This window comes from Mytilus californianus, unplaced genomic scaffold, assembly GCF_021869535.1.
Source record: "Mytilus californianus isolate M0D057914Y unplaced genomic scaffold, xbMytCali1.0.p SCAF_2, whole genome shotgun sequence".
NCBI classification, from domain to species: Eukaryota; Metazoa; Mollusca; class Bivalvia; order Mytilida; family Mytilidae; genus Mytilus; species Mytilus californianus.
In genome coordinates, this window is record NW_026262668.1 from 19418038 (window position 1) to 19433244 (window position 15207).

General features: G+C 31.0%; 1 protein-coding gene across 1 annotated transcript; it reads left to right on the forward strand.

Annotated features, from left to right (window-relative positions):
• Positions 1 to 26: 26 nt before the first annotated feature.
• On the forward strand, positions 27 to 13175 carry LOC127729432 (multivesicular body subunit 12B-like). The gene is made up of 10 exons (XM_052237259.1): positions 27 to 85; positions 2332 to 2428; positions 2869 to 2976; positions 4129 to 4219; positions 4948 to 5080; positions 5899 to 5994; positions 6808 to 6917; positions 8374 to 8435; positions 10493 to 10543; positions 11012 to 13175. The coding sequence occupies exons 2-10, from the start codon at positions 2351 to 2353 to the stop codon at positions 11060 to 11062; spliced, it is 780 nt and encodes a 259-aa protein (XP_052093219.1). The 5' UTR covers positions 27 to 85; positions 2332 to 2350; the 3' UTR covers positions 11063 to 13175.
• The last annotated feature ends 2032 nt before the right edge of the window (positions 13176 to 15207 follow it).

The following is a 15207-nucleotide window of genomic DNA, read 5'->3' on the forward strand; positions in this document are numbered from 1 at the left end:
AGGTAATGCAATACAGCAATCAAAGTTTTTTTGTGACATCGATTGAAATTTTGTCAGGAAAAATGTAAACATTGCAATCCTTTTGGTAATTTCACAATTTACAATCCCAAAAGATACAATTAAAATGTATTTTATGAAAACGTAATATTTACACAGTAGATATTTATACCAGGTCCAAAGAAGGAACTCCGTATAAATGATTATTTATAATTTAAGACTGATTTTTGGGGTACAAGTCAAATCGGCACCGTTAGTCCTTTAGTCTTTACGACTAATGAAAAAGTCAAATCGTCACCTATTTAAAGTCATTTCAGCATTTGGTTATTCAACTGAATTATAGTCACTTCGGCGCCTAGAAAAATCGGGATCTGGTTAATTCGGCACCCAAAATTAACATTATGTTTTACAAGTAAACTATTGAAGACTCTTGTTTTTCCCCATAATTTTAAAATATTTTCACTCGAGGTGTAAACATCATATATTTGTTTCGCGTAAGTTCCAATCAAAACATTGTTTTAAACAATGGGGAATTATTGGACCTCTATTTCATGACAAGGGGTGTGCACATTAGTCATTACTAGTAAACATGGGCATGATTGGTGGTAACGTTATTCATTTTATATTTTAAGTAGACAGGAAATGCAGAAAAATACCAATTTGAATTACAATGAATAAATTGGTTTTTGTCTCCATCTGTGGGTTTTACACAACAGTTTGCGTAATGGCTTCTTTGTTTGATTTTTTTTTTTGAATAGAAAAGAACAAAAACTACCTGAATACTGTTAAAACAACATACGGGTTATTCAATATTGTAATTGATATAAGTTTATGCGTTTTTTGAAGTGAATACCTATCAAAACATTATTAATAGAGTATTGAGAAAACTTCAAACAGATAACCTACTGATTATTGTTATGTATTCTTACTGCTTAATTACATGTGCTGAGTTTTTAACAATATACAAGTTTGTTGAACCTCTCAAATTGTTTTGCCAAAAAATAAAACGAAAACTATTCTCAAATAAAAAGGAAAGAAATCATTTTTTTTTTTATCACAGATGGTAATATTTTGCCACTCATTAATTTTATACAAGTACCTGCTCTTTCATATATGTAATCACTGAAATCTCTACATTCAGTCATTTGATCTGCCATCTTTTCGAGTATGTACTGAAATATAAGGTGAATGCCAATTTACAAAGATAATCATACTTGTATACATACTTGTCAAAACACTAGTTACAAGTAAAATGTGGGTCATAGTGACCTTTATGTTGCTGAGCAGCTTTGGACTAAACAAGAATATTACTTAGTTTAAGAAAAGTTTATCTAAAACATAGAGTTTACTAAATTGAAAAAGCTTAAGATGTGAGTCACAGTAACCTTAATCTTCAAATCAAATGAAATTTATTTCAAGTCATTAAAACACATATAATACAGTATTTAACATAAGCTCTTTAGACATGTACTAAAAGTACACACAAAACAAATAATATCAGACAAACATGCAAGAAGACAGACATAAGTTTATCAATACATACACATGCCTAGCAAAGCAACAATAGCACGATTAAAACATAAATTTGCAAAGCTAAAAACTAATAAGCACTAGTTTGTAATAAGCACACATATTAATTAATCTCCTATGGTTCAAAACTGTACTGCAGAATATTAAAAGTGATGTTAAATGAAAGCACTTTAGAAACTAAGCAACTAGATGAAAATATGTATCTTTATTTGTCAGGAATACCGCACCAGGGTCATTGGAACACAAATCTACGAACAAAAGGAACAAGTACATCACTATGTCCCCATAAACATGATAAACAGAAAACTTGAGTAAAAAGTTAATTACAAATTCAAATTCTTTTATTAGCCTAATCACAGTGCTCCAAAACAGGCATTTATATCATAACGAAGACTAGCATACATGTATAACTACTTTTATTCATCTTCACACATCTGTCATACTGATTGGAAATGATTGATGAAAATTTGAACAGAAACATAATTAAATGGGGAGAAGATATAAGTGACAGTTAACCTGTACTACATGTTTATAAAGAGGATAACTCTTATATTTCTTTACATTTTTACAGTGAAACAATATTATTTATACATACAATTAATAACAATGTATTCAATGCATTACATCTTGGATAGTAACATAGGTCCTACCTAGGGTAGCAAAACAACTAAAACCAAACAAACACAACACTAACCAGTTAGTTGAAGAAAACAGTTTTAGAGTGCACATAAACTCAATTTGGATGTAAATAAAACATGAGGAGATCAGCTGTTTTTATAACTGTTCCATTCTATTTTATTGTAGTAAGAGTATAAAGATAATCATGGCAGATAGTGATTGGCCAATAACATCCGTTGCTGTGGTAACAGACCTAACTAAAGTACCACCTGCTTTCATAGTGGTAATATGTCTTTCTGTAATTAACATAGTAATATTAATGGTTAATATTGTAAATACACTGTGTTTTTAAGATGTTTAATCCGCTAGTTATTTAGCCAAGAGAGCTAGTCTCTCTTATTTCAAAGTTATGGTTTGAGAAAATGTTTCTTTTCATGGAAATATGAAAACGTATAAAATATGTGTACAGTGTACTCACTGTACTGTATTGATTTCGTAGGTTTTCATGGTTTAGGTGAATCACAAACTCAAATCCTCATTGCAATACAAATTTCTTTTAGGTGTGTAGACATAACTATTTACAACAAAGATATCAAGTATCCATGAAAAAACAAATTTTCCTCAATTCATGAAAATTTGAACCCACAAAACAAATGAATTCTCAGTACTGTAAAGACATGTTTTTTTCATTTTATGTTATCCTTAATAAATCCAACATTGTAGATTGACAGAACGTATGACAAAAGACAAGAAGCTGATTTATGGCAAGATGGTCTGTTTGGTAGGCGTGTCTTTAGGTACTTGTGTGTAGAAAGATGTGCTCCATCCTCTGTAAGTAAATAGCTTAAAAATAGATAATAACTATCTTTTATTATAAAAGAAAGTTTTTGAAATACATGCATGCTTTAAAAACAGTTTTTGGAGGAATGATGACTGTTAACCAATTCTATCGAAGAGTTGTCTCATTGGCAATCATATTACATCTTCTTTTTTATATCAGTCCAAGATTTATCTATTCAGAATTCAGATAAAAGCTTAGATATCTATTTAGCGGCCAAACTCAGTCAGATTTAAAATTGCCCAGCTGTTGAACAATTGCTGCCAGAAAAAGGTAAAGTTCATGTCTCACATTATAATCTATGTTCTAGGGTTTCTTTTTTTGATTTGCCTTGGTCCCGTATCTACTTGATAATGTATCTAATGAATGATGTAAAAAATTTACAAATAAATGCAATGATGTGGTGGCTACAATTATTAAATTTGGACATATACCTGCCTTTTTTTCAGTTTTCTTTATTTATACTGTCAAAGGTTAAAGTGTTTCAGTCATCATTAACTTTGTCAAACCTTCATGGAATTTTACATAAGTTGGACAGACGTTTTTTTTTGTACAATCTAAGGACAGTATCCTGAGCAAAATAATGAAAATATTTTTTTTTTATTTTTCCATACTTTAAAAAGGACTTAAATTTGTTTTGTAGTTAACAAGTTGATGCAGTATTGTGCTAAAATTTGTTAGACATCAATTACTTTGTCAAACCTTCATACAATTTTTAAAAAATTTGGCCGAAGCTTTTTATTGTAATTTGTAAGATTGTACTTATCAGAGAAATAACACATTAAGTAAGGGAAAATAAGAATATATAATAAAGAAAACTTGATAAACAGTCTTGATCACAACAATGAAAATAAGAATATAAAAAAAAGAGAGGGGTGGGGAGGGGGATGCTCCATGTGTTTGTTTGTGTAACAATAAAGTGCATACTTGGTTTTTTTTTCAAATATATTTTAAGTTCCACATACCTACAGTATATTGTTACCATTATCTATAGTGTGATATACTGGTTGATGTTACAATTAAATCATATAGCTGTATTATTTAAATATATTTTATTTTAAGACATTGATGTATGGGTTGTGTTACGATAATATCACATGACTTAGCATCTAATAATTAATTTTGATTGGCTAAACTTATTTTAGGGTCGTGATGTACTGGTAGATGTTGCTGTAGTTAATGAAAAAGATGCAGTGCCTGCTGGTTTTACGTGTGTAGATTATACTTTAGATACAAGTAAGTTACATCAATGGCAAAGTTTTTTAGCGATCTAATTAAAATACAGATCCTGTGTCCAAGCTTCTCTTGCAAGGATCTAACAACGCTTGTTCTACTTTCTGTTTCAGAGATCTTTTGAAATCCTCGTGTTTTGTCGTTGTGTTACACACCTTTAAAAATTTGAAGGCTAAAATTTCATCAGCTGATGTAATAATTGCCAGATTAAAAAGTATAAAAGTAGAATGGATTGTAGCCAATTCCTTGTAAGAGAAGCATGAACACAGGATCTGAATTGCAATTAAACTGAGTTTTAATGTTAAAAGGATATTTATCTAACATGTCTAAGCTTAGCCAAAAGGCTAGGTTGATCTTCTAGTCAGTACTTATTATCAATTCCTTGTACCTATAAAGTAATATATGTGTTTTAAGCATTACCTATACTTTCTATTGTACCACTATACTTTAACATTTTCAAACATTTTTACTGAAACCACTCTGCTAATTAGGATTGAACATTAGGCGTCATTGATGAAATTTTTCTGCAATCCTCTTCTACAAAAACCACAGGTCCAACTGAAATCAAACTAATTCTGAATGAGACAGCAAAATTTAACTTTGCTGCAAAGTCTCTTGGTTCTGTCAACCTCAAGTCATTTTGTGTCCGTCTGTTTTATATTAGAGTATTTGTATTCACTGCTTTCCTGGTACCTTTCCGATTATCCTAACCTTTTTTTCTTATCTTTTAGGAGAAAAGGCTGTGAAGAAGAAAACGTTATGTATCCGAATGATGGCTTCCTCTCTTACATCTGATGCTGTGTCAGAATTGATTCTTTTATCAAAAGGCCAACGAAAACCTCCAATGGGGTATACTCTTGTAGGGTAGGTATACTTGACAGTAGGTCAAAAAGTCAATAAAAACCTCAAGTGGGATATACTCTTGTAGGGTTAGTATACTTCACAGTATGTCAAAAAACTCCACTAGGATAAGTATATTTCAAAGCAGGTCAAAAGGTCAGAGGAAATCTCCAATGGGATATATACTCTTGTGGGGTAAGAACATTTAAGATGACACAAAATAGTCAAAGAGTTCAGAGAAGACTATCAAAGGGATATACTCTTGTATGGTTAGTACATTTTAGGTGACTCAAAATACTCAAGAAGTTCATTACTTTTTTAACAGATCTTTTTTTTTATCAGTCATTTTAGTGTATTATATCTTTTTGTGTTGGTCTTTCTAAAATAACTTACAGATTTTCTCTTTGTGATGTAAAAAACATTGTATATACCCAATATATATCATAAGGGAAGATTCATTAAAAAAAAATACATGGTATCAAGAGAAGGTAGTTTGAAGATAGAGTAAATTCCAACAAAAGCAATTGAGCGACCTGCAAATATTTTTAACCTGTACAACATAACTGTAGTGGCAAATTCAAGCTGTCTTTTTTTTAATGCAAATTTTTATGGAACAGCCCTATGGCTTTCCTCAATCTTTTAATGTTTCATTGCAATTCGGTCATTATTTCTCACAAAGATGGATCAATAAGTAGATACTAGAGACTACATAATAAGTGTGTTGTACCACATATAAGTAAAGAATTAGGAAAGTACATATTACTTTTTGAACTAAAGTTGATAAGTTGTTATGAAAATTAAAAGGATATTCCATATGTTTTTAGTACAATTTTGTTTTGCAGTGATTTAAACAATATGGCTTTATGTTATAAAATGTCAAGAATTATAGCCCCTGTACAGAGACAGGAAGTCCAAGGCTCTTCACCGCCTATAAATATGTAAGTTATTACTATTGTGCTTCTATTTATAAAAAATTACTGCAATATGTAACTTATTCTCGTTCCCTATGTTTAGGTCACAAATCTTGTCCTAGATTTTGTAACATTTAAAATAGCAAAAATACTGAACTCCAAGGAAAATTCAAAACGAAAAGTCCCTTAACAAATGGCAAAATCAAAAGCGCCAACACATCAGACGAATGGAAAACAACTGTCATATTTCTGACTTGGCACAGCCATTTCCTTATGTAGAAAATGGTGGATTAAACCTGGTTTATGGCTAGAAGAACTAGCTCATAAGAGTAGTGGGCTCAGAATAATTAAGTCAGGCTCAATATAACCTGATTTACTGAAAAAAATAATAGGGATGAATTAAAGGAGATGTTGGGTATATGTAAATGAGACAGCAACCCAATGATAAAAAAAAACATCTTAGAGGACAACATGAAGTCTTCAATACAGACAGTTGTCTATACAATATATCTAGCTATAAATCATTCCAAGTCTTAAAAGTGTGAATGAAATAAACAGAAACATTGTAAGACCTACCATCAACACCAAATTAGGAAAATAACAAAAAAGCATAAAGATATCACACAAGACAACCATTTACGTGGCTCCTGACTTGGAACAGGGACAAGAATAATTTGCAGGATTTATCAAGTTTTTTGGAAAGGTTTTTGGGAGAGTTCATTCGGTTCAATTTCTTCATAGATCTTTAAGATTAGATAATCTAATTGTTTTTGAAGCATAATTTATGTGAATTATAAATTCAATATTTTGATCAGATTCAGACTGTTATTTGTTTTATAGGAGCAACATAGCAGCCAGTTTACCTTATGCATTGCCAGGTACTGCACGATCAACAAAAACTGGGCCACCAGAAAGAGCCTTCAGTAACTTAGGATTTGCAACTGTCACACGTATGTTAGAAAATTTTTATGCCCTGTCAGCTTGGCGTAAGGAGCATTAAGTGTTACCCTTGAAAGTCTGTCTTTCCGTTCAGCACTCTAACTTAACTTAACCTCATGCAAATTTAAGGAAACTCATACGTAGTGCTAAGACCAAAAACTCGCAGAAAGAGTTCCAATTTGGGCATTGAGTCACTTACCGTTCTAGATGTATGCCCCTTTATTACTTGGAAAATTGCAAATTGTTTCGTTTCTGCCCTCTAAAACTTAGGTTTGCCTTATGCAAGTTTTATAAACTCTTACACAATGCTAAGAACCAACTTACTGTTCTAGAGCTATGGCCCTTTATAATTTAGAAAATTGCAAATTTTTTCTTGGAAAATTGCAAATTTTTCTGTTTTCACACTCTAACTTGATTTATTATAAGCAAGCTTGAACAGGGGCATTTATGTCATCAGACACATTCTTCTTATATTTTATATTATATTGTGCTTTAAATGATATAGTTGAAATGAATGCATAAATTATTTATGATGGGTTTTTCTTTCATATTTATAAAAAAAGAAGTGGTTGTTTTCAAAAACAACAAACATGCAAGCCAGTATACATTTATAGACAACAAAATAAGGTCTGATAAACTATGCTGAACTGTTAAAACAGAAATATTTTTTAAATTGTTTTCTTATATCAAAATTGAAAGTATCCAAAGTACTAAAACTTATCTCATTTCATGTAGAGAATTTTAATGTTTAGACTTGATTTGTATTTACCAGTAGCCACTATAACAGAAGACAAGCTTATTCATACTTAAATCAAGTGAACTTGTAGTTTGTTGATTCATGGTTTTAAGGGAAATCCAAATGTTTTTGTAGGATTTTTAGTACTAAAGAGAGATAACTCTCTTTGCATGGTTCCTTAATTTGTAGTATTTTGATCCTTTATTACATTAATCTTGTTGTGAAATCTTTAGAATAATTGCACTACGTTTAGAACATTTCAAAAGATTTTGATGGGTCTTTATTTTACTATTTGGAAATTGCCATTAATAGAACTAATATTTGTTGTTTAACTTGTAGAAGGAATTGCTTTTTGTGAATGATATTAGTCATACGGAGATAGAACTAACCCTTTGAGCGTAAATATCAATAAGAAGGCACCCAAAAACAAAAGTTGTCCAAGATAGTTCCACAACTCTAAATAACCCACCCCATACAAAAAAAGACCAAATATATGAGTCACAAACACAACCAGATATAAAGAGACAATGAAAAACTCTGATTAGATTCCTGTCTTTGGACAGGGACCCCGTCACATATGTTTAACATAATGGTACTCATATATTTTGAAAGAGCTTTTCAAGTTAAGGTTATAACTTAAAAATTGTGTTTTGGTCCAAATTTCAGCTTACATATTTGATCCAGCCTTGCTTTGCACAGTTTGTATGTTTTAATAAATTTTATTTTTATAGCAATGTCAGGAGTACCATTTAAGATCAACCCTAAAATAACAGATCTGTCTGAATTGGCTGATGTAAGTAATAATGTTGTTGATGTAACGGCAGTTTGAAAGTTGCAGTTAATATGGTAGTCAGTTGGACATTGCAATTTAATTTGTTTTAACAGATGTGTGGTTTATTTTTGTTTTTTGTTTTTCTTTTTTATGGCCCCGCCGTAATGGATGGGGCATTAAGTTTTACCCTTGTCCGTCTATACGTCCGTACGTTTTCACGTCCCAAAATTGGTTTCAGTTCATTACTTTAGTTTGCCTCAACCAAATGTTACGAATCTTATATTCAATGCTTATTACCACAAAACACAGATCAAGTTTGAATATTGGTGGCGTCACTTTTACCATTCTAGAGTAATGCCCCTTTACAAATGGAAAAATTGCTGAATTTTTTGTTTCCGTTCTCTAACTTAAGTTTGCCTCAACCAAATGTTATGAAACTTATGCACAATGCTTATTACCACAAAACTCAAATCAAGTACAAATTTGGGTAGCGTCACTTTTACCGTTCTTGAGTTGTGTCCCTTTATAACATTATATGCAAGCGGGGGCATCATCTGTGTCCATATGTGTCCCATGGACACATTCCCCATTTATTTTCAAGTAATTTAAAGGATGTGAATTATTTGTTTTGTCATTTTTATTATGAAGAGAAGAAAATGAAAAAAAAAATCATTTTTATTTGTGGTATGCCTTGCCTATACTTTAATATTCATATAAAATTCATGGAAATGTATTCAATTCCCCATTTCCATTCTCAATTTTAATTGTTATATTAACATTAAATTGTTGGGTTTTTTTTACATTTAATATCATCTAATATTGTAAAAAGTAATATATCTTGCTTTTTCAAATTGGCGATTAGTTAAAAAAAATTGCCTTCCCATCTGTCAATTTGCTTTTGTAAACTGTCAAAAGTAACATAAAGTTGTCATGGTGTTTTAACAGCCGCCCTCTTCATGGCGTGTAAGTTTGATTGTATCATTTTTGGATTGAATGTAAAGAAATTTAAGGAAAGGGAGGATTTATTCATTAAGAAACAAAGTAAAAACTGTTGCAAGTAATCAAACAGTTCCAATTATCAACAAAAATAAATGTGTGACTTCACTAAATGTGATCAGAATGGTCTTTAGTTATTGTTAGACATATTCACTGTAGTATACATCCTCTTCCCCTTCAAGTCATGCATCAAAGATGGTTTACCTGTTAGGTTAGGTAAAATGAAATCTGTTATCCGCCTTTGCAAAGACTAGGATGCATTGTATGTGACCTAGCAATAACTGGTACCTGCATTTGCACTGTGGTATAAATAAATGACTCTGCTAACAGAATGATGAGTGCAAAGAAAAAAATATGCAAAGGAGACACATTTTAGAATTTTTATGCCCCCGCCATATCGGAGGGGGCATAAAGTTGTACCCTTGTCCGTCTGCACGTCTGTACGTACGTCCTAAAATTGGTTTCCGTTCTCTAACTTTAGTTTTTTTTATAATCCTTTAGTTGCCAGCTTATATATAAAAAATGTACCTGAATGGTATAATTCATTGATTTTAAACATAACAAATTCTTTATAACTCCTTTATAATGAATTTTAGTTGATATAAACTATATCCTTTTACCAACTCTTTAAATCTGTTATATTTTGACAATTGAAGAAACATAAAAAATTACATATAAGTTAACATGCTAAAAAGGGTTATAAGATATAACATAACAGTAAGCAACAAAAAGGAGGTTATAAATAGCAAAAAAAAATTGTAACAAGCAAACATATTAGTACTACAAGCTATTGAGCACTTCTCTCAAAATGCTCTCCACTTGTCCCTGTACGATGCATAATAGTCCCTATTATGCTGAATAAGTGTGAGCTCTAAGTTGATACTGTTGTTATTATTAAGATATGAGTGCTTTTAATAGAATAGTTAAAGTATTTAGCTTTCATTGATCTGACTTATCTCTCATCTGAAACATTTAGAACAATAGGTTTCCAAGTATGCAACACTATTTCTGATATAATCTACCATAGATCATTACACTACCACTGCAATCAATAAATCCATTTTTATGTTTTATTTTTTCAGATAACAATACCAGAGATATATAATAAAACACTTGGAGATTTAGAAAGACAGGTAGGTTGTGATTTAGTTAAACAATATAATAATTTCATGATTCTGACAATTTATATTCAATGGTTCATGAAATAAAGCTGGATGATGCCATATTGTTTGGGCACCTGCCCATTATTGGCCATATGTAGCCTTTTTACTTTAAACAAATAATTCAGACATGCATAGAATAAACTAACTTCACCCAAATTATAAAACAAAAAAGCAACAACAAAAAATTAAATACAACAAACACAAAAAAACTTTTATGAATGTAAATTCAGATGAAAAATATCAATTATTTTGCGTTTAGTAGTATGTACTCGCAATTGCAAAATAAATATATAATAATAATGTTTTTTATACTGTTGACCTGTTAAAGATGATAGTATAAATCATATTCACACAATGCAGATAATTGGTAATTGAAAAATATACCCTTTTTCCTATTTTATGTTATTAATCTATAAGCTGTATTGTTTTTAATTGCAGTATGAGTATGACTTTGCTACAGAAAGATCAGTGAAACCAACTCGATACTAAAACAACTTGCAGGTTATAAAAACCCAGGTGGAAAAATATGGATGGATTTTTCTCATGATATGAAAGTGAAAATTTTTTATAATGATATTGCAAAACAAATGATAAAAAACAAATTAATTTATTTGTATTTGTATATTATTTCCATTATTACAGAGATTTACTTATGTATAACAGAACATGTTAATATAATCTTTATCTCTTCATTACACTGTTTCTATACATTTACTATTAATTGTCCCTTGCCACAGTTTTGTAGGCAGTATCAGACTTCAGCCATTTTATGCTTATTGTTGCATAATGATTCCTTGTGAACACTACTACGTGGGGACTATTTTCCCCAAAGCTATCATAAATGGTGAGATTAATTTTTCATCATGTGCAATTAACCTTGACAATTTTTGGGGAAGCTGTGAGGCTTTTGATCTTTTTTACGCCTCTTGTAGTCTTCAGGCACCTTGTAAAATCTACTTCTCTGAGACAATATGTCTGAATCAACACTCTTGAAACACGAAATTTTATGCCAGTTTGGAATCTGCTCAGTGTAACTACACATGAAAATTTAGTATTTATTAAAATGTTTACAACAGTCTTTAGATTCTAAAAAAAATAAACAGGTTTCTATGTAAATGGAAACAATGAAGGGAGATAATAACAAAATCACCATACTGAGATAAGGTAATGTGTGTTGGTGTTGTGATGCAATCTTTTGTGACTATTGCAATGAATTGGTTGGGGGGGCATTTCTCTAATACATTTTTGTAATATTTGTCTTAATCTGACAGTGTAATCCATTGTAATTTAAAAAGAACACTATTTTTTAAAATTTCATTAAGGATTTTTAAGGTATATAAGTCAATGTTCTCCCCAGGGCCTTTTTGCTTTTTTTATCATGATTTGATAAAAAATCTGCTTCAGTTATGATTGTGAAAATGTCCTGCATATCTCTATATAAGAGAAATATGGAATTTAATTTGATTATCATTTTAAGCAAATTTGTTTTTAAATGCTGAAAACACATATGACATGATTACTGTGTGAACAACACACATTTTCAGAACAACTCCTTACAGGCTAACCCAGTACTAAATGATTGGAAAGCCAAAAATGTAAACTGTTAAAGAGCTGAAAAACAAAAGAACCTGAATTGTGAATATGATTTAAATAAGACAAATAATATCGTTTTCTTTCATGTCATTTATGTAATTTTACTACTCATTGCTGGGTAGGTTTGTTATCAAGTCAAACATGTATTTTGTCAATATTCTATAACAAACATTGCAATTATATAATGTTCAAGCACTCCCTTGCAACTACATTTTGAACTAACATCCTATAAAATACTAAATTATAATAAAATACACATAATAAGTCCTTTTGGAAATTAAAGTTTAAATTTGAAGTTATTTGAAATACTTTTGATATGATGATAGTCCGTCAATTCCTAATCCTTATTTTCTGTAAAACGAAAAAGATAAAGGCCAGATGTGTGAGTATATGATGGATTCATGATAAGTCATGTGTCCTCTGTTCTCAGGTTTCATTGTAAAACTCTGAATTGAGTGTTTGTTGATATATTTATTTCAATTCCTCTAGAAGGAAAATGTTATAAATCTATAGTATTGAATATCATCTATTCTTTTATGAAAACATTTAAATTGATATTTATGAAGGTGCATGTTTTTCAGACACCAGTCAAGTTGGGACTTTACAGAAATGCAGAAACTAAGTTCTGAATTTTTTGGGGGGATATATTTAAGATTTTTAGGGTTTTGGTTTTACAAAGGGTATCCTGCTTTGTACAAATAAATTAGACTGTGGCTTGACCTTGCAAGAAAGATAAGATTGTTCTATAAAGATTTAATACAAGGAGGTCTTACCTTGACTAAAGATATCAGTGTTATGAGTTCTAAATGTACTTACTCATAAGATATGTCTTTGTTTGTGTTTGTATGTCATGAGTTTAAAACTTAAAATCATTTTGAAATTTAATACTTTATTTTTAAGCCAAATTTTGTTTGTGCATTATTATTTTATTTTTTTTAGAGTGCTATATGTTATTGTATGTTTTAATAAAGATACAAGGGATTAATAATAAAAAATTATCAATATTTTCTTTTTGTATTGTTAACTGTTTTTATTTAAACTGATCTATTCGAAAAGTAGACAATGAACATTATTTAAAATTCTGTTAGTTTACAACCTTAGCAAATGTTTTTTTAATCACCTAGTCTATCCATTGTCTGCTTTTCTTTTGAATTACAGCTCATGATCACATTTTATTTGCCCATTTAACATGCTACTAACAATGACTAAGTTTAATTAAGATCTTGATATCATAAATGTGTGACGGTTTTTGATTGGTTGAATTGCTGATTCATATGATGCTACTCTTACTACATGCTCCAATGGACGTATGACTTCTCTACTTTTAAACCACAGTTATAACTCTTTACACTGAATTATTTGGAATGATTTCATGCATACATAATAAAAAGAAGTGAATGTAAGTAGCATTTTCTGCTTGATTGTTTCCTGAAAGAATGCTATATGATTTGAAAGAGAGGCAACAGATAACAGAGGGACATCCAAACTCATAAGTCGAAAATAAACTGACAATGCCATGGCTAAAAAAGAAAAAGACCAACAGACAAACAATAGTACACAAAACTCAACATAGAAAACTAGACTGAGCATCACGAACCCCACCAAAAACGGGGTGATCTCAGGTGCTCCGGAAGAGTAAGCGGATCCTGCTCCACATGTCATGATGTGGCACCTCTCAGCCTCATATAAATGAAGGAACAAGTCAGCAAGAAGAGGGTCACAGTTGGTCCTGTTCTTGTGCCCCAAACCCCTGCTATGTGTTTATACATACATGGTCCAATATGGCTTTAGTTTTGTTCTTTTTTTGGTATTATCTGCTCTTAAGAAATTGCATTTTGTTTTGATTTCAAATATCTTGCCTCCATCACCACTGATGAGACATTAACTATTAAAATATACATCTGGTGTGGTACATTTGACACTAATAATGTTATAACTACCACTGAGTTGATATCTCTATTGGTGTGCTAGTAGTCTCCGAAGGTATCATAAACCCAGTAGCAAGTACTCCGCTAATGGAATGAAAATACGGATATTGTTTTATTTAGATTTACTCATTTTGAATTTTAGAAATCACTTTAAATTAAGGATTGTATCTCCGCAATGCATAGCTCTGATTCCTCATCCAGGTTTGGCTTTTAAAAACATAAGTCATTTTAAGTTTTATTAGCTCTTCAACACTATATGTTTTGAATCCAAAATATTTTGGCCTCAAGCATCACTGAAGAGACATTGGTTGTCTAAATGCTCATCTGTTGCAGTAAAATTTGTACCGTCAATGTTATTGTCATTTTGTTGTGTCTCCTCCTGTCGTTGAACATACTTTGTCCTTTTATTGTCCCACAACTATCATTTTGATCATACCTGAATCATTTACTGTACCCAAATCTTCTGCTATGTGGCAGACCTTTATTCAGTGGGATTTTACTCTTTTCATAAGTGGGTGGATTTAGTGAAAAAGTGGGGCGGGGTAATTTGACAATGGGGCTAGTTGGGCCATAAAAAAGAATAGGGTTGTTTGCCCTAACCCTACCTACCCAGAAAATAGCTGCCTACTCAAAATCTTTTATTGCCCTGATGTGAAAATATTTTTTTTTTATTCAGATAGGCATGAAGACTAATAAACATCTGATACTTAAATTTCTCTTTGCCAAAAAAAAGAAAGAAAATGCCTACCTACCTACCCACTGTCTCAATGTTGGGTAGGGTTTGGGCAAACCTAAATTCTTTTAAGTGTGGCCTTGTCATGGATTTGTTGGAAATCTCTTGTCCCTTTATTGTCCCCAAAATTATTAGTACCCCAACTCCTTTCATATGTTTGAACATACTTTGTCTCCTTTAATTAATTTTCCATAAACTCTCGTTATGTGGTTGCACTTATTTTGTTCCTCTAGAATCTCTAGAATAGATATCTTGAACAAGAATATTTTCAAAATTGCGTTAGGAAGTTGAAGCAGTTAAGAAAAAGAAGACATTGATTATGTAGGCATTCCGTTCTTACAAATAAGGTCAAATATTTGAAATATGTCAGATGATTACAA

Excerpts from the sequence above, each read along its gene's own strand:
- LOC127729432 (XM_052237259.1), top strand. The coding sequence starts at position 2,351 with ATGGCAGATAGTGATTGGCCAATAACATCCGTTGCTGTGGTAACAGAC. Across the intron at positions 5,995-6,807 it reads TCTTCACCGCCTATAAATAT|GAGCAACATAGCAGCCAGTT; the intron begins GTAAGTTATTAC and ends TTTGTTTTATAG. Across the intron at positions 8,436-10,492 it reads ATCTGTCTGAATTGGCTGAT|ATAACAATACCAGAGATATA; the intron begins GTAAGTAATAAT and ends TTATTTTTTCAG.